Genomic DNA, 25,118 nt, shown 5'->3' on the forward strand with positions numbered 1-25,118 from the left:
AAAAGTTATAGTCTTATGTAACATAATCACTGAGGTGACCTCCCATCTTCTTTGCTGTATTCTGTTCATTAGAGACAAGTCACAGTCTGACCCTCCAACAAAAAGAAAGGGATACACAAGGGTAGTAGGACTACCAAGGTGGAAGATTATGGAGGATCATAATGTGTTTCCATAGCTCTCTAATTTTAATCCCTTCCAGGTTTAATGATTTCACAGTCACTGAGGTCAACCACAAGCCAATGTGGCAAACAGCCATCAGTCTCAATGTCTGTTTATAATCTAAAATATCATACAAAAGATTTCTATTCATAATCAAATTAGTCCATCAAAATAATCTTAGTGTCACTTGTCTAAGTGCCTTACTTTTTTGTGGTAGACAACTGTTATTTTAGGTTCAAGGTTACAAAAGTCACCCCTATTTCACTGAAGTGACACTGTGACAATGTCTAGATGAATTGCTTATAAAATAAAATTGTGTTATCTCAGACCTAACTTTCTTTAAAAGTGCCTACATAGGTGAATGTATCCTTTTTTTATCTAAACATTTTTTTTAATTACTTGGAACTCCTGATTTCAAGGGACTGAAATACTAGATAGAAGGAGAAATGCAGGAGAATTTTGTTTTACTAATAGTAACTGAAATGGTGAGTTTACCCAGCTTCAAGTATAACAGCATTTAGAATACTAATCAAAGTGTAGTGGATATATTTTCAACCTTTAGTTATTCCATTTGTGTTGGTATTATTGACAAGAACCTTCTTATAGGGAAAAACATTAAAATTCTAACCAACAACAAAACTTTTTTTGTGTGTATGTTTTATTGGGTACAGTAACATTCTTGGTCAAGATTTTCATTGAGTTTGCATAAGACATTTGTCACACATGAATATGAGCAATAAACGTAAAATGCCTTCATTAGCCAGAGCTGGGTAATGTGTCTATGCATATACCCTGGGGATTTGGTCAGTTCAGTTCAGTCACTCAGTCCTGTCCAACTCTTTGTGACCTCATGGACTGCAGGACACCAGGCCTCCCTGTCCATCACCAACTCCCGGAGCTTTCTCAAATTCATGTCCACTGAGTCAGTCAGTTCTACCCAAAACAGTTAGACTAATAATTAAGGAGATATGGTTATCCAAAACTATACCTGGATGCTATTAAAAAAGAAGACAGAAAATATGCAGAGAAGTAAAATTAAACAAGTAAATAAATGGATAAAATTAATTTTATTAAAATTATACAGATTAGTTCTTATACTTTATCGAGAAATAGTTATTGACCATGCAGTGGAGATGTGGACCTCCATTAGGTGCTATAGTAGTTATCTATAAGATAGGTCACTTTACATTTAGGTAATTTTAGTCTGTCCAGTATATGGAGTACAGTGGCAAATAGCATAATATTTTGGACAAGAAGTTTATGAAGAATTGTATGTAATTAATTTTTCATACTATATTGGTAACTCAGAATTTGTTATAAAAGGCTTCATTAAGTACAATATATAATTGTGTAATGTAATCTAGATTAGAAGAACTCAGAATATGGTGATAAAAATGAAGGATAAAAGATAAAAGGCCACATGAAAGAGTGACAGTAGGATTTATCTTATCAGTTTGAGAAAAGAGGCTAAATCTTATAGAATTCAGATGGCCTAGATAGATTGATTGGACTATAATAAGATTCAGAACTTTATGTTTAAGAATTTTCTAAATCTGTTGAAGCTGAATGTTATCAGTAACTGTGAATTATAAGAGTGGGATTATTTTCATTGGTTTATGAAGGTAAAGTTCTAATAGCCTAGTTGCAGTGACCAATATTGTAAAATAAAATGGAGATTTAGAATATGAGATAGTATATTGTTGAAAACATATTTTTAAAATTAAGTATCATTCAAATTACTAACTATGGAATGAATAAAGAACAAGGTCCTACTATATAACACAAAGAACTATATTCCATATCCTGTAATAAATTCTAATGGAGAATAACATGAAAAAGACTATATACATATAATGAGTTACTTTTACATGTAGCAGAAGTTAACATAACATTGTAAATCAGATATAGTTCAATAAAATGTTTTAAATAAATAAAATTAAGTATCACTGAATGGGGGGCATAATATGGTTAAAGTTCAGTAAAATAAGTGAAGTCGAAAGAAATATTAATTTTATGATGTCATCCATTCAAATACTTTTAGGACAGTTAAAGTTTTATAGTAGAGCAAGGACAAGGACTAGACTAGAAAGAAACTGAAGGTCGTTTGCTTAAATATGCTAATATTACCAATGTAAAAGTCATATTTTTCTTCAGCAACTTGAGATAGCAAATGGTATCTGCCTATTGTATTCTATTCAGAAGTTTTTTCAGAGACAAGCAAAATGAATTTTATACAATATTTTGGAGATGCTGAAGCAGTAATATACAGATGATAAGACATTCTTAATGAAGAACATTTGCATAATTTTGAACACGGTTTGTTAGGCTTAAGGTCTGAATGTGGTATTTTGCTGAAAAGTTCAAAAATAGTACTATTCAAATAATAACAAATACAACATTAACATATTCTACTATTAAATACAAAGCTCCACCATGAGGAAATGGACAATAAAAATAAATTATCTTCTCTTGCACCCTGCAGACCTCCTCCAGTAAGTGAACTTGCAACCAGAGGGACTATGGTGGGTGTAATTTCTGCTGCAGCTATCAATCAGAGCATTGTATACTCCATTGTTGCAGGAAATGAAGAGGGTGAGTATATGTTTAGTCAAATGGCAATCCATTCCAGCATTCTTGTCTAGAGAATTCCATGGACAGAGAAGCCTGGTAAGCTACAGTCCATGGGGTTGCACAGAGTTGAGTGACTAACACTTTTCATCATAAAACAATAAACTTAGATTTGGATTAAATTTCAGATTTCATTACTGTTTATGTTTCTAGTAAGATGAGTCTAACTTAGATGTAATTATGTGTTAAATCTGATTAAAAATCCAGTTATATTGACAAAGGCTATTAATTTCCACTAGGGAATACTCAATATCCAGTTCTGAAAGCCTTCACCTCTCCCTGACTTAGGGATATTTAATGACATTTATTCAAAATTAATGCATACGTACTTTCAGCTTTTGATCACAATCGTTGCCTAAAGTAGTCTCTTACCACCGTTCTGTACCATCTATAACCCTTAACCTGTGTCATACCTTAGCTAATCCTGAAGATATTTTAGGAACAAAAATAACTGTGGATGACCAAAGAGTCACATGCCTCATAAAATTCATGTGCATTTTGTGTGATTCCTCAGTAAGCAAACATATAATCAACAGTTATAAATAAACAAATAGTTTGATTTTGTCTTCCAATCACTTTTCACAGAGAACCGATTGGCTTGCTAGCCTATAGGAATAAGTTTGTGACTCGGTTTTATATCAGCATTTTGATTCTTTTTCTTTTTTCCTATTACCCACAGTTAGTTGTCCTCTGGTTTTCCCTTTTATGAGTTAAATGGCCTGGAATGTTGTAGGTGGTTTAAAAAAAATGCTAATATACATTTCATAAACAAATGCATTTCAGTATTAAATTAGGAAATGTTAATATTGTAAAGCAGCTTGCAAGGAAATTATGAAAGTTGTTTTCAATTTTTATAAATAAAACCATTTCAGTGACCAACCATTACTAAAAGTTATTGCCCCTAAAGCAAGTGCTAAATATTGTACTTTTCTTATTGACTTTCTTTGTTTCACCTGGGCTGTTATGCCTCTTCCCTAAATATTACTGACTTTCCTTTTGCCTTAAACTTACATCTGACTGAAGCTATGGTTTTCTCAATTTGTTCTTATGACTTTTCTCTGTGATTTTATCTGTTCTCTTCCTTGAATATAGACAGGTGGTTCTACTTATTACCCTCACTCCACCACAATGATTATTTTTACGTTCAATTCATTTGCTTGTCAATTTAGTCTACTAATCCTATTGAGCATTTATCGTGTACTCAGTACCTTCCAGAATTAAGGAGAAAGAAGTGAACAAAATAGTGTCTCAGTGGTAAAGAATCTGTCTGCAATGCAGGAGATGCAGCAGGAGCCACAGTTTTGATCCCTGGGTTGGGAAAATCCCCTGGAGAAGAAAATGGCAACCCACTCCAGTATTCTTGCCTGGAAAATTCCATGGACAGAAGAGCCTGGTGAGCTGCAGTCCATGGGGTTGCAAAAGAGTTGGACCCACATGAGTACACACGTTATCATCATTGTAGACTTTAACAATCCAATAAAAGGATCTAGACAATAACAATGATCAAGCTAATGAATATATAGTATTTAGGCAGTTATAAATGCTGTAGAGAAAACCGAAGTGAGGAAAAGAGAGCGTGAAAGAAGCAGGATATTATAAAGTTTGCCAATGTGCTCTGCTCATCACTCAAATATGTATGACCAAATTTATTCTAAAAAATAAACTTCAGGGCCAAATATTTTAAGATATTTAAAGTAATAAATAATATTTTTAAAATAACTAACATATTAAATTATGTTTGTTCACTCATATTCTTAACAGAACACTAAATCTGCAGGATAATAAGATATATTAAATCATAAAAAGTATAATAATCCAACAGCATCATAAAATACTTGCTTAAACAAAATTAAGTGGATTTCTTTAAAACAAGATTTCTAGAAGCATTTGCCATGGTAGAAGATAATGTGTATCTATGGTGAAGAATGCAGTATATATTGTTTCACAGACTTAATTGACCAGAGAAACATCAGTTTCCAGGAGAATTGCAAAAAAAAACCTAAAATTTCAAATCATGCATTTAGGGAAACACTAAATGTGGATAATTTCTAGAGCTGAAACAGAGTTTCCCAAAGCCCTAATTTTGTCACTCTTATTATATGTGTTTTTGAAATCACTGTGATTTTTAAAGAGAATTATTTTCCCTTATAGTATGAAAAGAGTGACCAAGGAATTGTATTTTGATTCTAGATAAGTTTGGAATCAATAACATCACAGGAGTAATCTACGTGAATGCCCCTCTGGATTATGAAACAAGGACAAGCTATGTACTTCGAGTTCAAGCCGATTCCTTGGAAGTAGTCCTCGCCAATCTCCGAGTTCCTTCAAAAAGTAAGTTGTATTACTTAAGGATTTGACAAGAATTTTATGGTGTTTTTACTTATTTTCTAATGAAATAACAAATATCTAAAATAAAATCCTCAGTGGAGATTGGAGAACATTCATTAATACTTGAAGATGATTGCTCATTCACTTTAAGAATTGATACATGGCCATTCAGGCTTCCCCACTGGTTCAGAAGTAAATAATTCACCTACTGATGCAGGGGACACAGGTTTGATCACTGGGTTGGGGAGAGCCCCTGGAGAAGGACATGGCAACCCACTCCAGTATTCTTGCCTGGAAAAATCCCATGGACAAAGGCGTGTGGTGGGCTATAGCCTATGGGGTTGCGAAGAGTCAAGTATGACTTAGCCACTATAAAACAACAATAGGATGACAATGCAGAAAATGATTTCATACTCCTTAAATGTCAAGGTAATAACACAATATTTTCAAATTTTGTACAATCTTATTGAAATGCTGTCATTGTCAGTATATGTTCATTAAAAAAAAAAAAAACAATCACATTGTGAAGCTTAACCCCTTGGAGTGTATATTTTTTATGGGCACAGGATTACTATATATTCCCTGAATTGTGTGGCTTCTGGTACTTTGTATTTTCTGAGAGCAGAGGGAAATGCATCTCAAAAAGAATGACTAACATTTATTATAATTTATACATAGCATTATATTTAATTCACATCCATTTCTAGGAAATGAGATTTATTATTCCCATTTTACAAAGACAAGAAAAGGTTAAGTGATTTTTTAAAAAAACGTGACTGTCAGTAAATGAAAAGTGGGAGATTTAAGCTATCTTTTGACTCCCAAATCTTTCTTCAGCATTTCAGTGTAATATAGTTTATGCATACAGAAAACTGAGTAAAAGCCAATTTATGAAGAGGACCAGTATAGATTCTGAGAGATGTTACCGATAATGGAATAGGATGGTGAGGAGAAAATACATGAAGTGCTGTAATTACTGTAATCAAGACACATGGCTTGACAAAGGACTTTTTTTCTCAAATTTTAAGCTTATTTATAGCAACAACTCTCCTTTGTTAAGTGCTCACTCTGTGCCCAGAGCTGTGAGTAAGGAGTGTTAGTTGCTCAGTCATGTCCAACTCTTTCTGACCCCATGGGTCCTCTGTCCATGGAATTCTCCAGGCAAGAGTACTGGAGTGGGTTCCCATTTCCTTCTCCAGGGGATCTTCCAGACCCAGGGATCAAACCCAGGTCTCCTGCACTGGGATAAGCACTTTTCTTTTCCATTGATTGAGATTATACATCTTTGCAAGTTAAACAATCCATCTTTTCGTCACTTAACATTGTCATATATCAACTATTATAAAGAATGGGAAACTTTTTTAGAAGCCAGAAAAGCCTAGAAAACCATATTTAATTTAACCACTAGCAGATACATGCCCAGAGAAGGTATAAAGTACAAAACAGGTAATAAAATATTTACATTTTACTCTGAGCCCACTTGTGAACATACTCTCACAGCATTCCATCAGTTAGCATCTTAAAAGACAAAAGAGGAAACAGAAGAGACCCTGAGACAGAGCAAGAGTGCTCATACGAATGCCAGATAGAGAGAGAGCACCCCAGCAGTGTAGGAGAAAAGTGAACAAACTGGGAGTAAGAGCAAAAGATGTACTATAGAATGTTCTGTATCCGTTTGTAATTGAACAGATGATCATAAAATAATTCATTTATCTATTCATTATCTCAAATCTCACTCACTGGTCTAATGTAGAGGCCTGCACAGTTGTTTGTAAAAGCACAACCAAATCATTGGAAAAATCAGGTTACATATAGTATGTCTTTGAAATTAAAGGCATTAAATGGTCTTCAGTGATTATTCATCACTAGATAAGTAAGTTGTTTAAAAATAGCAGTCCAGTTATTTGAGTTTTTAAAATCTTTAACTGGAGGCAATTGCATTTTTAGAAAATATAGAGAATGCCTCAAATTGTAAATTGAATTGACTAAATCAAAAGTTGAAAAGTTAGAATAGTTCTAAATTACATAACATAAGCTGCCTATGCAAACAAAAATAAATGTAAAAGTTAATGGAAAACCATCTGTCATCTTTCTTTGAAAGAATTTAAGTTGTAGAACCTAGCATTTTGCAAGAAATAGGAATAAAAACATATTGATGTCTTATATGTGAGTATAATAAACTAGTTCTCACTACTATAATTTAAATGGAAATCTGAGATGAATAAAAGTTTAGCTTATATACTCATGTATAATTATATGTGTCCTATATTCATGCAGAGTGAGACCAGTTAGCAAATTCATGAATTATCCTCTCAGAAATGTGTGAAGCCTGAAAGCTAAATGTTACTTTGATGCCTAATGCTTTGAATATTGTTATTAACATTTCATGGCTGACCTTTGTTTCTTGAGTCTGAAATACAAACCCAAGTAGTATTTCTAACACAGTTTCACTTATTAATAACTGTTGACCTATAATCAAACTCTGCTCATTAACTATGCAAATAATAAGGGCATTATGTAAATTGAGGTTAATTAATTAATTGTTTAAAGGTTCATCTCTTCTTTAGAATCAACTACTCTATTACCTTTAGCTCTACTATGAATAAAGGTAATAAACAGAATAAATTTAATTTTGAAATATTAACTTTCAAAAGAAGTATTATAGTAATTTCTTTACTATACAGTGGAAGTGACAAATAAATTCAAGGGATTAGATCTGATAGACAGGGTGCCTGATGAACTATGGATGGAGGTTCCTGACATTGTACAGGAGGCAGTGATCAAGACCATCCCCAAGAAAAAGAAATGCAAAAAGGTAAAATGATTGTCTGAGGAGGCCTTACAAATAGCCATGAAAAGAAGAGAAGCCAAAGGCAAAGGATAAAAGGAAAGATATACCCATTTGAGCACAGAGTTCCAAAGAATAGCAAGGAGAGATAAGAAAGCCTCCCTCAGTGATCAGTGCAAAGAACTAAAGGAAATCAATAGAATGGGAAAGACTAGAGATCTGTTCAAGAAAATTAGAGATACCAAGGGAATATTTCATGGAAAGATGGGCTTAATAAAGGACAGAAATGGTATGGACCTAACAGAAGGAGAAGATATTAAGAAGAGGTGGTAAAAATACACAAAAGAACTATACAAAAAACTATACAAAAAAGATTTTCATGACCCAGATAACCACGATGGTGTGATCACTCACCTAGAGCCAGACATCCTGGAATGTGCAGTCAAGTGGGCCTTAGGAAGCATCACTATGAACAAAGCTAGTGGAGGTGATGGAATTCCAGTTGAGCTATTTCAAATCCTGAAAGATGATGCTGTGAAAGTGCTGCACTCAATATGCCAACAAATTTGGAAAACTCAGCAGTGGCCACAGGACTGGAAAAGGTGTTTTCATTCCAATCCCAAAGAAAGGCAATCCCAAAGAATGCTCAAACTACCACACAATTGCACTCATCTAACATGCTAGCAAAGTAATACTCAAAATTCTCCAAGCTGTACTTCAACAATCTGTGAACCGTGAGTTTTCAGATGTTCAAGCTGGATTTAGAAAAGGCAGAGGAACCAGAGATCAAATTGCCAACATCCGTTGAATCATCAAAAAAGCGAGACAGTTCCAGAAAAACATCTATCTTTGCTTTATTGATTACGCCAAAGTCTTTGACTGGGTGGATCACAGCAAACTATGGGAAATTCTGAAAGAGATGGGAATACCAGACCACCTGACCTGCCTCATGAGAAATCTGTATGCAGGTCAAGAAGCAACAGTTAGAACTATACATGGAATAGCAGATTGGTTCCCAATCAGAAAAGGAGTACATCAAGGCTGTATATTGTCACCCTGCTTATTTAACTTATATACAGAGTACATCATGAGAAATGCTGGCCTGGATGAAGCACAAGTTGGAATCATGATTGCCAGGAGAAATATCAGTAACTTCAGATATGCAGATGACACCACCCTTATGGTAGAAAGTGAAAAAGAGCTAAAGAGCCTCCCGATGAAAGTGAAAGAGGAGAGTGAAAAAGTTGACTTAAAACTAAACATTCAGAAAACTAAGATCATGGTATCTGGTCCCATAATTTCATGGCAGATAGTTGGGGAAACAGTGGAAACACTGACAGACTTTATTTTTTTTTTTGGCTCCAAAATCACTACAGAGTATGACTGTAGCCATGAAATTAAAAGATGCTTGCTCCTTGGAAGAAAAGTTATGAAAAACCTGGACAGCATATTAAAAAGCAGAGACATTAATTTGTCAACAAAGGGTCCATCTAGTCATAGCTATGGCTTTTCCACTAGTCATATATGGATATGAGAGTTGCACTCTAAAGAACTCTGAGTGCCGAAGAATTGATGATTTTGAACTGTGGTGTTGGAGAAGACTCTTGAGAGTCCCTTGGACTACAAGGAGATCCAACCAGCCCATCCTAAAGGAAATCAGTCCTGAATATTCATTGGAAGGACTGATGCTGAAGCTGAAACTCCAATAATTTTGTCACCTGATGCAAAGAACTGATTCATTTGAAAAGACTCTGGTACTGGGAAAGATTGCAGGTGGGAGGAGAAGGCAACAAAGAGGATGAGGTGGTTGGATGGCATCACCGACTCAATGGACATGAGTTTGGGTAAACCCTGCGAGTTGGTGATGGACAGGGAGGCCTGGTGTGCTGCAGTCCATGGGATTGCAACGGTTTGGACATGACTGTGAGACTGAACTGAACTGAATAAATGCCTTTATCTTTTAAGAACTATTAATTGCCTTCCCTGGTGGCTTAGAGTGTAAAGCGCCTGCCCTCAATGCAGGAGACCAGGGTTCAATTCCTGGGTCAGGAAGATCCCCTAGAGAAGGAAATGGCAACCCACTCCAGTACCCTTGCCTGGAAAATCCCATGAACAGAGGAGCCTGGTAGGCTACAGTCCATGCAGTTGCAAAGAGTCAGACACGACTGAGTGACTTCACTTTACTTCACTTTAATTTGCTTATTCTTCTGTGTTTATTTTGCTTTTGTTACCGTGATCGTTTTCTAATCTTTGAAATTTCTGTCGTTCTTCTATCTTTTTCATCTTTTAGAATAATTTCAGGATAGCTTTCCTAATTTCCAGATCTGGAATACCTGTTTCAGTCATCTTCATAAATGTTAAAAATTATCCTTCAGTTTTGGAAGTCAGTTCGCTTTCTTCTGCACTCCCGTTGAACTTGAAGACATTTCCTTTTCTGGTCCCTTATTGTGCCTGTTCTGTTCAATTTTTATTCTCCTTTCGCCATTTTGTCCCTTTCTCCTTAGTGTGAAGTTTTGTACTGCTACTGTGTTCATAGAACTTATTAACTTCTCCACTTAGTGCATGCTGGTAACTTTGAGTTTCAACAGCTCTCAGGGCCAACAGAAACCCTTGGTCTTCTTTGAACTCCCTTAAAAGTAGTTTTTACCACACTTGCACACTTAACGTGCACACTTATCACACACTTAGTACAGAGATCTTGTTTCTGTCAGTTGTTTTTCTAACAGCTCATATTCTGTGATCTGAGGGCTGGCTTGTTGTCTCATTTATTGTAGATACTATCTGTGGACTTTGGGTTTGATGTTCTATTACCTACTTAAGCTTAAGCTTGATAATGGAGAAGAGATATTAAAGCAGGAGAATACTCACAAAAATAACTATAGGAGTTAATAATTCAGCCCACTATAGTTCTGTCGGGCTTCTCTGATAGCTCAGTTGGTAAAGAATCCACCTGCAATGCAGGAGACCGCGGTTCGATTCCTGGCTTGGGAAGATCCCCTGGAGAACAGATAGGCTCCCCATTCCAGTATTCTTGGGCTTCCCTTGTGGCTCAGCTGGTAAAGAATCCACCTGCATGCAAGAGACCTGGGTTTGACCTCTGGGTTGGGAAGATCCCCTGGAAAAGGGAAAGGCTGCCCACTCCAGTATTCTAGCCTAGAGGATTCTATGGGCTGTATAGTCCATGGGGTTGCAAAGAGTCAGATATGACTGAGAGACTTTCACTTTCATAGTTCTGTGGATGTTTATAAAAGATAATAAACAAACTTCTGGGTCAGAGTCAAGGACCCTGTTACCCACAACAAAAGTATTAGCAGGAGTATCAGCATAGGCAAATAGAAAGGGAAGAAGTGCAAGCAGTGACAGATTTTAAATTCTTGGTCTCCAAAATCACTGCAGCCATGAAATTAAAAGATGTTTGCTCCTTGCCAGAAAAGCTATGACAAATCTAGACAGTGTGTTCAAAAGCAGAGACATCACTTTGCCAACAAAAGTCTGTAAAGTCAAAGCTATGATTTTTCCAGTAGTCATGTACAGTTGTGTGATCTGGATCACAAAAAAGGCTGAGTGCTGAAGAATTGATGCCTTCAAATTGTGGTGCTGGAGAAGATTCTTGAGAGTCCCTTGGCCTGGAAGATCAAGCCAGTCTATCTAAAGGAAATCAGCCCTGAGTGTGCATTGGAAGGACTGATGCTGAAGCGGAAGTTCCAATACTTTGGCCACCTGATGTGAAGAGCCAACTCATTATAAAAGACCCAACTCATTGTAAAAGACCCTGATGCTTGGAAAGAATGAAGGCAGAAGGAGAAGGGGTCAGCAGAGGATAGGTGGTTAGATAACATCATCAACTCAATGGACACGAATTTCAGCAAACTCCAGGACATAGTAAAGGACAGAGGATCCTGACATGCTGAAGTTCATGGGGCCCCAAATAGTTGAACACGACTTAGTGACTCAACAACAACAAAACAACAGCATGGCAATAAGTAAAGCAATGCAGCTCCCTAAGTTTCAAGCCTCAAGGCTACACCGTATAGGGCCAGGTAAAACCTGCACATGAGTGGATGACAGGAGGGAACTTTGCTTAGAAGGCCTGACACTTTTATAAACAAGTGGCAGCAAGCCTTTCTCAAAAGGAAGACATTCCTGCAAGACATTGAATCACTTTTTAAAATTGCCAATTGCATGGGATACTTTCTTCCAGTATTTGACTCTGTAAAACTCTGTCTTTTATTAATGAGTAGGATTCAGGAATAGTCAAATATTACATTGTCACTTTAATCATCTTCCTCAAATCCGTAAATGCATATCTTAATCCAAGGATATTTGAAGTACTTGTTGACTCGGGGGAATCCTTTTCACAATCAATTAATGTAAGAGAATTGGCACGATGTAGCCCTTTCAGATCTTTGCATTGTGTTAACTCTTATCAAGTTTAGGACTAAATTTTCCCTCAAATATTTCAGATGTTTCATCCAGGGCTTCTAGATACATTTTTCCCCATCTCTTACCTACCAACTTTTATCTTTTACATTTCATTAATCTTCTCTGAAAGTAGTGGGCAATATAATAAATATATGATCAAATGAATGAATACAAGATGAATAAATAATCCAAATTAACAGAAAACATTTGTTAAGGAGCAAATTCAACCAACCCTAGACTATATAGTACTGTAGTATTTCCTATTACAAAATATCTATTATTGAAAAATAAGTGGACTTATGCAGTTCTGGCCCATGTTGTTCAAAGGTCAACTGTAATTGAAAAACACTTCTAAACTAAAGTTACAGCAGGAGACCACACTGATGCTGAAAGTGCCCCATTGACAAAGTCTGTTTTAAACACAGGTCTGACCCAGAAATGTTCAAACCATTTATCAATAATAAGTAAAAAGTCTCCTGCCTACCTTACCAATCTTTCCTCCTCAATTTCCAATAACAGGTGATGAATACTACAGTACTATACAGTCTAGGGTTTGTTGAATTTGCTCCTTAACAAATGCTTTCTGTTAATTTGGATTATTTATTCCGATATGTTTCATAATGTTAAAAAAACAACTGCTAGTAAATAGGTGGGGTTTCCCTGGTAGCTCAGACAATAAAGTATCTGCCTGCAATGCAGGAGACCTGAGTTCAATCCCTGAGTTCAATTCCTGACTTGTGAAGATCCTCTGGAGAAAGGCATAGGTAAAGAGGTAATTAATAGAGAAATCTCTTCTCCAAAGGCAGGACACTTTCTAGGATCTTAGCTGGGAAGGAAGAAAAAGTTTTATCTTTAAAGGAATTTTTAAGGATTGATTAATATGTTTAACTAGAGAATCTTTAAAAAAAAAAAAAAAACAATGTGATAATAGTTCTTTCTATTAACTAAATTTGTGTCTTTTTTTAAATTATGCTATCTTGAGGTTTTATTCAACAGCAGACAAAAGACCACCTCAAGTCAGCAGTATGAAAAGGAGAGCAGAAAAGAAAAAAATAGGGTTTTATAACTAAATTCTATATGTCCCTGTTAAACTCAACATTTAGGTAAGTTTGGTGAGCATAATGTATCTGAAAAAAATGTTTTTCTTTTACACTTATTGAGATATAATTGACATGCACTCAGTCGCTCAGTCATGTCTGACTCTTTGTGGCCCCATGGACTGTAGCCCGCCAGGCTTCTCTGTCCATGGAATTTTCTAGGCAAGAATATTAGAGTAGGGTACCATTTCCTACTACAAAGGATCTCCCCAACCCAGGAATCAAACTTGCATCTCTTGTGTCTCCTGCATAGGCAGGCATATTCTTTACCACTAGTGCCATGTGAGAAGCCCATAATGACATATTGAATATAAACTCTCTATCTCCCTTGACCAACTCAATCTCTCCTGGGTCTTCAGGATGATAGTTATTGGTTCCAAGGAGATTTCCAGGAGCCTATGTCCAGCAGAACTGCAACAGAATGTTATGTCAATATTTCTGCCATGAAGTGATTACCATTTTTATCTTTATTAAAACAAAAGCAATAATACATAATATGCAATTTTATTATAGCTGAGTTTGATATATGGAATGCCACAATTTAAATGGAATTTTTCTTATATAGTAAAATTGTAATTATCCTTAAGTGTGAAAGAAACAATGTAGCTTTGTATAAATATGTCATTGTGTTTTGATGCAATAACTATCCTTTTAATCAGGAATAAATGACAGGACAATTAATATAAACCTTAAACTAGTATTAAAACAACTCACATGCTCTTGATTTCATTTTATGATTTTGCTTTAGGGTACAAGCTTGTAATATGTTACATTTCCCTGGTTTTCTGATTCCAAACAGAAGGTCTATGACAAATAATGTTAATGACCCTTTACTCATGATTGACTGACTTGCAAAAGCATTCCTCATATAACTTAGGTAACAACACTGAAGCATGTCACATGTTATTTTTTCAGTCCTAAAATCCCAGTATGTTCAAGGCCTTGTATCTGTACTATAAATATATGACCAGAGTTTTGAAACTGTATTCATGCTTTCTTACTTCAAATTTAGAGACTACTATGTGAAAATGAATGCCATAAACCCTTTGTTATTTTGTCTCAAACACTGTAAGCATTTTATATAAATACACAGTTGAAACAATTATATTTTTAAAGAAACAAAAATTTAGCTGTTCAAGAAAATATTGAATTGTGTAAAATAGCTTTGCTTGGGAATGTGATTTTAAAATGGTTATAGAATTTTAGTACATTTCTGAAGCTAAGTGCATTGGGGCTGTGTTCTTCCATTGATCCCAAAAGAGACTTGTTGAAATGATAACAAAGATATGTGGTCAAGCTTTCTAAATTAAAATGTAGATTAAATGTTTTTCTTCACATGTGTTATGCATAAAAAGTCATGTTTCATGAGGAAAACATTTTATAATGCTTTTATTATCAATTTAATAGTCTGAGAGTGCATAAAATTGTTCTTCTTAACTTACATCTATGACTGAGTACCAGAACTTAAAGACAGGAGATATAATTTCCTTTCTTCATGAGAATTAATATAGTTCTTTTTTTTTTTGCTTTTTAAGTCTGAATTTTAATTGGAATTGATCTGCATTTGATCATCCACAAATACTTTTACAACCTTATATTCTATTTCTTGGAGCAGCTCTCATTTGATTAATAAGGAAGCTCCAAAACTATGCAACAGAAACTCGATGCCTTTTGCTTCAAAACACCCCACATTTCAACAGAGGCATCTAAGCCATAAAAGTACAAATGAAACTATGCACAGAAGTAAAATCTGTCAAGTCATGTATATATATCATATAAATATCAATGTTTCCAGAATTGGAAAAGTTCTTCTTAACTTACATCTATATAGATGTAAGTAACAAGCCACTATCTATATAACATAAGCATAAAGGCCATGTTAGTCATTTAAAGCATGAGAAATAACACAGCATTATAAATCCACCATACTTTAACAAAAATCTAAAATGTGGGAAAATGTCAGAATTTGCAGTTAAACACATTGTCTTCATTTTGTTTATGAGTGCAGTTATTGGCCCTTGACATTCTGTTGTTATATAATCAAGATCAGGTCTTCTCTGTAGGTTAAGTCAGCACAGTCTTTTTAATATTTTGCTAAAGATTTAAATAGCTGTTATATTGATTTTACTTATTTGTATCTCTTATAAAAATGTAAATGTTATTTTCTCTTCGTGACATGTTCTATTCTGACAGCTTTAACAAAAAAACAACCTTATTGGTTGACTACTTTGAAGAGGAAAAAGTAAAACTTCCCATCCATTAACTAGAAAAAGTTAATTTCAGCATTATATTTAAATAATAGAAAGAAATATGGAGGAGAGTATCACATAGGAAGATTGTAAATAGATTGAACTATCAGATGTTTTCAGTGTCTCAAGTTCTGTGGGATTCTCAATACTACTTGATTCATCCTTCAGTTCAGTTCAGTTTATTTCAGTTGCTCATGTCTGACTCTTTGCGACCCCATGGACCACAGCACACCAGGCCTTCCTGTTGATCACCAACTCCCAGAGTCCACCCAAACCCATGTCCATTGAGTCGGTGATGCCATCCTACCATCTCATCCTGTGTCGTCCCTTTCTCTTTCTGCCCTCATTCTTTCCCAACACCAGGGTCTTTTCAAATGAGTCAGCTTTTCACATCAGGTGGCCAAAGTATTGTAGTTTCAGCTTCAACATCAGTCCTTCCAATGAACATTCAGGACTGATCTCCTTTAGGATGGGCTGGTTGGATCTCCTTGCAGTCCAAGGGACTCTCAAGAGTCTTCTCCAACACCACAGTTCAAAAGCATCAATTCTTTGGCACTCAGCTTTCTTTATAGTCCAACTCTCACATCCATACATGACTACTGGAAAAACCATAGCCTTGACTAGATGGACATTTGTTGACAACGTAATGTCTCTGCTTTTTAATATGCTGTCTGGGTTGGTCATAACTTTCCTTTCAAGGAGTATGCATCTTTTAATTTCATGGCTGCATTCACCATCTGCAGTGATTTTGGAGCCCAGAAAAATAAAGTCAGCCACTGTTTCCCCATCTATTTGCCATGAAGTGATGGGACCAGATGCCATGATCTTTGTTTTCTGAATGTTGAGCTATAAGCCAACTTTTTCACTCTCCTCTTTCACTTTCATCAAGAGGCTCATTAATTCTTCTTCACTTTCTGCCATAAGAGTGGTATCATCTGTATATCTCAGATTATTGATAATTATCCTGGCAATCTTGATTTCAGCTTGTGCTTCCTCCAGCCCAGGGTTTCTCATGATGTACTCTGCATATCAGTTAAATAAGCAGGGTGACAGTATACAGCCTTGACGTACTCCTTTCCTGATTTGGAACCAGTCTGTTGTTCTATGTCCAGTTCTAACAATTGCTTCCTGACCTGCATACGGATTTCTCAAGAGGCCGGTCAGGTGGTCTGGTATTCCCATCTTTTTAAGAATTTCCCACAGCTTACTGTGATCCACACAGTCAAAGGCTTTGGCATAGTCAATAAAGCAGAAATAGATTTCTTTTCTGGAACTCTGTTGGTTTTTCGATCATCCAACGGATATTGGCAGTTTGTTCTCTGGTTCCTCTGCCTTTTCTAAAACCAGCTTGAACATCTGGAAGTTTACGGTTCACGTATTGCTGAAACCTGGCTTGGAGAATTTTGAGCATTACTTTACTAGCGTGTGAGGTGAGTGCATTGTGCGGTAGTTTGAGCATACTTTGGCATTGCCTTTCTTTGGGATTGGAACGAAAACACCTTTTCCAGTCCTCTGGCCACAGCTGAGTTTTCCAAATTTGCTGGCATATTGAGTGCATCACTTTCACGGCATTAACTTTTAGGATTTGAAATAGCTCAACTGGAATTCCATCAGCTTTGTTCATAGTCATGCTTCCTAAGGCCCACTTGACTTCACATCCAGGATGTCTGACTCTAGGTGAGGGATCACACTATTGTGATTATCTGGGTCCTGAAGACCTTTTTTTGTACAGTTCTTCTGTGTATTCTTACCACCTCTTCTTATCTTCTGCTTCTGTTAGGTCCATACCATTTCTGTCCTTTATTGTGCCCATCTTTGCACGAAATGTTCCCTAGGTAGTTCTAATCATTTGAAGAGATCTCTAGTCTTTCCCATTCTATTATTTTTCTTTTCTATTTTTATATTTTTCTATTCTATTTCTTTCCACTGATTACTACGGAAGGCTTTCTTATCTCTCCTTGCTATTCTTTGGAACTCTGCACTCAAATGGATATATCTTTCCTTCTCTCCTTTGCTTTTTGCTTCTTTTATTTTCACAGCTATTTGTAAAGTCTCATCAGACAGACATTTTGCTGTTTTGCATTTCTTTTTCTTGGGGATGTTCTTGATCCATATCTCCTGTACAATGTCATGAAGCTCTGTCCATAGTTCATCAGGCACTCTATCAGATCTAGTCCCTTAAATCTATTTGTCACTTCCATTGTATAATCATAGGGATTTGATTTAGGTCATACCTGAATGGTGTAGTGGTTTTCCCCACTTTCTTCAATTTAAGTCTAAATTTGGAAATAAGGGGCCCATGATCTGAGCCACAGCCAGCTCCTGGTCTTGTTTTTGCTGACTGTATAGAGCTTCTCCATCTTTGGCTGCAAAGAATAGAATCAATCTGATTTCAGTGTTGACCATCTGATGATGTCCATGTGTAGAGTCTTCTCTTGTGTTGTTGGAAGAGGGTGTTTTCTATGACCAGTGCGTTCTCTTGGCAAAACTTTATTAGCCTTTGTCTGGCTCCATTCTGTACTCCAAGGCCAAATTTGCCTATTACTCCAGGTGCTTCTTGACTTCCTACTTTTGCATTCCAGTACCCTATAAGGAAAAGGACATCTTTTTGGGGTGTTAGTTCTAAAAGGTCTTGTAGGTCTTCCTAGATCCATTCAACTTCAGCTCCTTCAACTTTACTGGCTGGGGCATAGAGTTGGATTATTGTGATATTAAATGGTGTGCCTTGGCAACAAAAAAAGATCATTTTCTGTCATTTTTGAGATTGCACCCCAGTATTGCACTTTGGACTCTTTTGTTGACTATGATGGCTACTCCATTTCTTCTAAGGGATTCTTGCCCACAATAGTAGATATAATGGTCATCTGAGTTAAATTCACTCATTCCAGTCCATTTTAGTTTGCTGACTCAAAGAATGTCGATGTTTACTCTTGCCATCTCCTGTTTGACCACTGCCCAATTTGCCTTGATTCATTGACCTAACATTCCAGGTTCCTATGAAATATTGCTCTTTACAGCATCAGACCTTGCTTCTATCACCAGTCACATCCACACCTGGTGTTGTTTTTGCTTTGGCTCTGTCCCTTCATTCTTTCTGGAGTTATTTTTGGACGAAAGTAAATTTCAGCATTATTTTTAAATAATAGAAATATGCAAGAGAGTATCACATAGAAAGATTGTAAATAGATTGAACTATCAGGTGTTTTCAGTGTCTCAAGTTCTGTGGGATTCTCAATCCTGCTGGGTCCGTCCTAGGTCAAGTTAATCCAGATCCAATGACCTCATCATTTTTTAATCTGGCAAAAGAGGAGAGTTAATTATACTCCAGGGCCATCTGTCCCTGTCTCTCTGAGACACTTGCAAGAGAAAAGACCAAAAGACCGAATTTGAGGGTGGTCATTCATTTAGTGAGTGAGAGAAAGGAAGAGCCTTTGGAGAGGTTGTGGAGAAAGGAGTAAAATTTATATAATCATGGTTGTTCAAGGGAAAAGCATTTCAAGAAAGGTAAAAACTGGCAAAAAATGTGAATGTTACAGATATTGAAGGAAATTCATGGCTAATAAAAATATATTGGATGACACTTGGGATACACAATGACTATAGCTAATATCAAATAAGTAGAGGAGTCCTGTATGTGAATAAAATGAAATTGTAATAAATCAAGGCTTTCTTGGTAAAATCTACACAATAAACATAACTTAAAAATTTAGTATATTCTTAAATATTCCTGATTTTATTCATATTTATGTTTTATGAGGTATCCATTTCAGTTTAATTTACATGGAATATAAATTTAAAAGCAGAAACTGAGAATTTTGTTTCAGATGTAAGAAATATAAATTTAGCCTGTCATTCTTTTTAATCATTGTTCAAAACACAAGTTTCATAGTCAATTCTTCTCCTGAAGCTAATTTATATTTTATCCCCAGGAACATTTATAAGTTCAGTTAATCTATCTTGGTTCCTGTTTTTTCTCCCTCTTGGTATATTAGTCCCTAATTAGTCCCTTATGTAATATCTTAAAAATAATTACAGACAAACAATTTAAAGGAAATCATTATTTTAAGTGCTGTCACTTTCAATTTTGTAAGTCTGTTGCCAGTTATTAATTTATGTTGTATGCTTGCCATCAAGATTTCCTGATAGAGATTTCTATGTTTATATTCCATTAAAATGCAAAAGGCAGAGACTCTAATCAGTCCAGCAGCTCAATTTCATTTGTGGAAGATTCCTATTAGGTGATACTCCATAAGTGTTAAGATGTACATGAAATTAAAAGACAAGAGGTAAATGGAAATTCTGAAAAAATATTTAGTAAGAAAAACATTAGAAATCAGATATTTACCAATTAAACATCTCAAAATAACCTTAGTAGAGCAGCAGAAAAAAAGTCAGATACCTAAAAATCTAATACAATAAATTGCTTACGATTCCTGACTTTGGTATAAGGCAGGCCTGGGTTCCAGACATATCTTTGATCTTTACTAACTTTTCTAAGCTTTAGAATCTTCAACATTATATGAAGATAAATATGTCTCTGCCTATTAGGTTCTTTGAGAATTTTAAGCAAAATGGTGTCTGCAATGTACTTGGCTTATGAGAACACTAGAAACACCTAATCAAAAAGCTATAATTATTATTTTATCATTAGTAGCACTGATATTTGAGTGACACTTAAAAATACAGGAATCACATACTAAAAGTACTTCATTTCCTCCTACAGATTATTGTATACACAGAGTTCACATGTTTCTATGCTCTTTGTATAAACAATGGTTGTAGTCCTGACTGTTAGAATCACAGTCATGACTTCTTTTGGACTCTAGATTTGAGTACCATTAATTTGATTGACAGTGTTTCTATAGGTAGAAAGGAAAATTTACAGTTTATAATGTGTTTTGGTACCTTGGGATGGAAAATCCAAACTTTTTCTGTAGGTAGGGAAGTATGGTCCCCATCCCCTGATATGGACTAAATTGGTCTTTCCACTTGTACTTGGAATGGTTACTTGGTTAGAAACAACAGAAACACCTCTTACTGACTTATACTAAAAAGGACTTCTCATTAGAATACTTAAAAGCTGAATGAGATCTAAAAGGACCAAAAAAGATAAGCTTCAGCAGTCTTAGCAACTCAAAACACTACATTTTGAGCAGTATCATCAAGACAGCTGGGATCATGGACTTTGAAGTTCAAAGATTAAGTGTCTACAGGGGAGAATCTAATTAACCTGAGTTGAGACTAGAGCAAGACTAGGGTGCAGAGCACTGTGGTTGACAGTTCCACTAACAGCACATGGAAACTGAAGGTACAGTAATCCAAGGGGAAAAAGATGGAGTTCAACGTTCAAATAAGGGAGGAAGGGAATGTTAGGCAGACAAATCAAGAAAATTCTACTAACCTTTTAAAAAATCAATTTGGGCCCAAATGTGGTTAAATGAAATGCTAAGGTGGGCAGTGTAAGGACAGGTATAGAGGAGTCACATATTACTTGAAATTTATAGAGCAAGATTTCACATTCTGTCATAACAAAAATTTATTTTCATTTTTTACTCTGAGCGTTGCTTAAAAATTTAAGTGTTTGATTACTTGAACTTTGAAAGTTCACGAATGTATGTGACATCAAAAATTACCTTTTCTTATCAGATGTTTTGGAGAAGATTATAATGCTTGAATTTAATGACATATTTCAAGAACTATGACCCTCTGTTTGACACATATTTATCAAGTACTTTCTAAGGGCTAAATTTAGCTTGTTCATTGCACTAAATAGCTGTAGCTAACTTGTTTCACCTTATGTTACCGCTACAATTTATGAAAAAAATCTAATTATTAAATATATTGTGTACCAAATGGCTAATAAACTAAGCAAAGATATACAGATAAAGAATAATTAGATTCTGCTTTTGCAAGGTCACTTTTCTTTTTGATCATTCCTTTTTGGTTAAGTCTTCACAACTAAATCACATAGTGCCTGGAGAAATATATAGATAAACAAGCAAACAAGTAAGCACACTCATTTGATTTTAGGGGGAAAAGTAGAGACTTAACAAGCATCATCCAGGACTTGTTAATACAGAAAAAGTAGATTCACATGGTATCTCTCCAGACATTTAAGACACAAGAGATGAAAGGAAGCAATGAAGTTTATTTCAACTTTTTTTATTTTTCCTACATTTATGTGTACATGATGGTTTAGGTTCCAAGCTTCTAATCATGGCTTGGTCTGTCTGATGACCAGCTTCCTTCCAGGAGCCCACCAAGGTCACCTCATTAGAACCAATGGAGATTCCTATCGCTTATACCCTAGAAAATTCCAAGGGATTTAGGAATTCAGTGTCAGAGACTCCTATCATTCAGAAAATTACAGGGTTCTTAGAAGCTGTATGTCAGGTACCAAAATCAAAGACTAGATGTTAGAACAAAAGATTCTCCTAGTACCTCTACTTACATGAATTTTAGGAGTTCTGCATCAGGAACCAGGCACAGATATTGATCTATATATCTATATTTTCTTATTATCTCACATATACTTATCCTAACATGTACATATATTGTACACATGGGTTCTATTGTGTATACTTTGACATAGTTTGCTCACCATGCAAATGTTTTGAAAATAGCATGAATGCCAAATCACTTTTTAATTTTTACGGACAACAACTCTAATGCTTTACATTTTTATGGTGATGATAAGTACATAATCTGTTCATTTTAACATTTAATCATCAAAATAATAATATTGTTTTTTATAGATTATAGATAAGGAGGCAGACCTTTGTCCCTGTTCAAAATCAGTCCAAAGTACTAAAGTATTTGGGAAAAAAAAAAGAATTCTCCTTTTAAATCCATGGTGTTTCTACTTTGCCTCAAGCTCTCATGAAGTAAGGAGATAGGATATTTTCAGGGAGGGATATATATAAGCACTTCATTGAGCAGTTTTAATCTAAACCAGATTATCTGCACAGTCTGTCAACAATTCCCTGATGCAGTTAAAAAGTAGGCTTGATTACCCTGTTCCCATCTATCACCTTATATTCTCAGCCTCCGGGGAATTTATTAAAATGTAGAAATTCCCTAGTAAAATGTTTGTTTCTCATGGTTTTACACATAGAAGTTTCTAAAAACCTAATACCTAAAGAAAAACTTTATGCTAATTGACACACCGTCCTGACCCACTCCCCACAAATCACAAACTTTAGAGAGGTTTAGAATTATGTTATCTGGGTTTGATTCCTGGGTTGGGAAGATCCCCTGGAGGAAGGCATAGCAACCCACTCCGATATTCTTGCCTGGAGAATCCCCATGGGCAAAGGAGCCTGGTGGGCTAGTTGATGGGGTCACAAAGAGTTGGACATGACTGAGTGACAAAGCTTAGCACAGCACAGCCCAGGATTATGTTGGATTTTTTTTTTTCAAATGGCTTCTCTCCTGCATTTTTAGATGCTCAGCATCATTTTGCAATTAATTATTTTTAATTAATTAATTTTAATTGGAGGATAATTACAATATTGTGATGTTTTTGCCAAGGTGAAATAGTTAAGAATATGTATTGTCTCTGGTAAGAAGACAAGGTTTGGATGAGAGTCTTCTGCCTTTTCCTAGTTGTGTAATCTTAGACATATCATTTAATCCTTCCAACTCCTGTTTCTTCATCAATAAAATGTGGATAATCAATAACACTGGATTATTATGGGGATAAGGGTTTCCCCAGTGGCTCAGCAGTAAAGAATCCTCCTGCAATGCAAGAGACGCAGATGACGTGGCTTTGATTGCTGGACTGGGAAAATCCCCTGGAGGAGGGCATGGCAACCCACTCCAGTATCATTAGAGGGAAAATCCTATGGACAGAGGAGCCTGGCAGGCTACAATCCATGGGATTTCAAAGAGTTGGACACAACTGAAGTGACTGAGCATTAAGGGGATAAGGTGAAATGATGCACGAAAACTTTCAGCTCGGGAACTTCTCAATTATTAAGTAACTAGTATTAGTATTGTGCTAGTCTGCTTGGAATGCCATAAGGAAATACCATAGACTATATGGCTTAAGCAAAGGAAATTTTTTCCTCACATTTCTGGAGGCTGGAAGCGCAAGATCAAGGTGTATCGGGGTTGGTTTCTGGTGTCACCTCTCTTCCTGAATGGTGGATGACCATCTTCTCTCTGTGTCCTCACAGAGAGAGTTGAATAGAGATACAGACAAAGACAGAGATAGAGAGAGAGAGGAAGGGAGCAAGAAAGAGCACTAGCTATCTGGTGTTTCTTCTTAAAAGGATACTAGTCTTTTTGGATCAGAGCCCCACACTCACAACCTCATTTAACCTGAATTACTTCCATAATGGTCCTGTCTCGAAATCATATTAGGAGCTAATAAGTCCCCACATAGGAATGTAGGGAAGACACAATTTGGTCCATAACCACCATTAGTTACCAGAGTCAATAATGTTGTTTGTGCATAAAAGAAAATTACAAAAAACTCTCATGTTTGCCATATCACAGAATTTTGCTTTCCCTAAATTTGTCATCTCTAAGTGTCCTAAAACTTTTCTGTTTCATAAATATAGTCTTCTCTGAATTTTACATTTTTTAACAAAAACAATAATATGACTGGTGTAGGCAGAAAAAACGTTCCCTTCTCCATGCCCATATCTTAATCCTTGGAATTAATTGAATATGTCACCTTTAAAGGCCAAAGGACTTCCCAGGTGTGATTAAAGATTTGAGATGGTGCAGTTATCTTGGGTTATCTAGGTGATGCCAATGTAATTGCAAAAGTCCATATAATTGACATAAGATAGGACTGTCAGGGTCAGAGTGATGCAGTATGAGAAGGACTCAATTAGCCATCACTAGCTTTGAAGATGGAAGGAGACCATGAACCAAGGAGTGCAGGCAGACAGATTCAAGAAGCTAGAAAAGGCAACAAAACAGATATACTCCTAGAGTCTCCAGAAATCAGTGTAGACCTGATCACATATTAACTTTAGCCCAATGATACCACTCTGACCTATAGAACTCTAAGATAATACATTTATATTGTTTTAAGCCACTAATTTATAGAAGCAATAGAAAAATAATGTGATGCTCATATTTTCTTTGAATCAAAAAGAAGTTTCTCCCTGTGCTGATTTAACATTATCAAAATGTTATTTTTTTCTTTTTCTTCAGCAGCACTGTAGACATTTATAAATCCTTCAAATCATTACTCATTATTCAGCAGCAGCCCTTTGAAATAGAATTATCTGTTTATTCAAAAACATTTTATTTGGTTTCTATCATCTGCTTGCCTGTATTCTGGAAACTGGTGGGAAATGATCTCTGGTCTCTAATGGACAGTTGTCTTATTTTTATTAAAAATCTTATTTTTCTTATGAAAAGAGAATGGAGTATGAATTTTAGCCAAGTCTGGGTATGAAGTCTGGCTCTTCCTTATTACAGGGATATAAT

At 35.7% G+C, this 25,118-nt stretch overlaps 1 protein-coding gene across 1 annotated transcript in view; it reads left to right on the forward strand.

Moving 5' to 3' along the window:
- Window positions 1-25,118, forward strand: part of PCDH15 (protocadherin related 15) — a 920,738-nt gene that overhangs the window by 778,300 nt on the left and 117,320 nt on the right. Inside the window, exons 25-26 of the mRNA XM_061162074.1 lie at window positions 2,642-2,751; window positions 4,978-5,118. Coding sequence (XP_061018057.1) covers window positions 2,642-2,751; window positions 4,978-5,118 — 251 coding nt within the window. The remainder of the gene's footprint in view (window positions 1-2,641; window positions 2,752-4,977; window positions 5,119-25,118) is intronic.

Source organism: Dama dama, chromosome 15, assembly GCF_033118175.1.
Source record: "Dama dama isolate Ldn47 chromosome 15, ASM3311817v1, whole genome shotgun sequence".
Taxonomy (NCBI): Eukaryota; Metazoa; Chordata; class Mammalia; order Artiodactyla; family Cervidae; genus Dama; species Dama dama.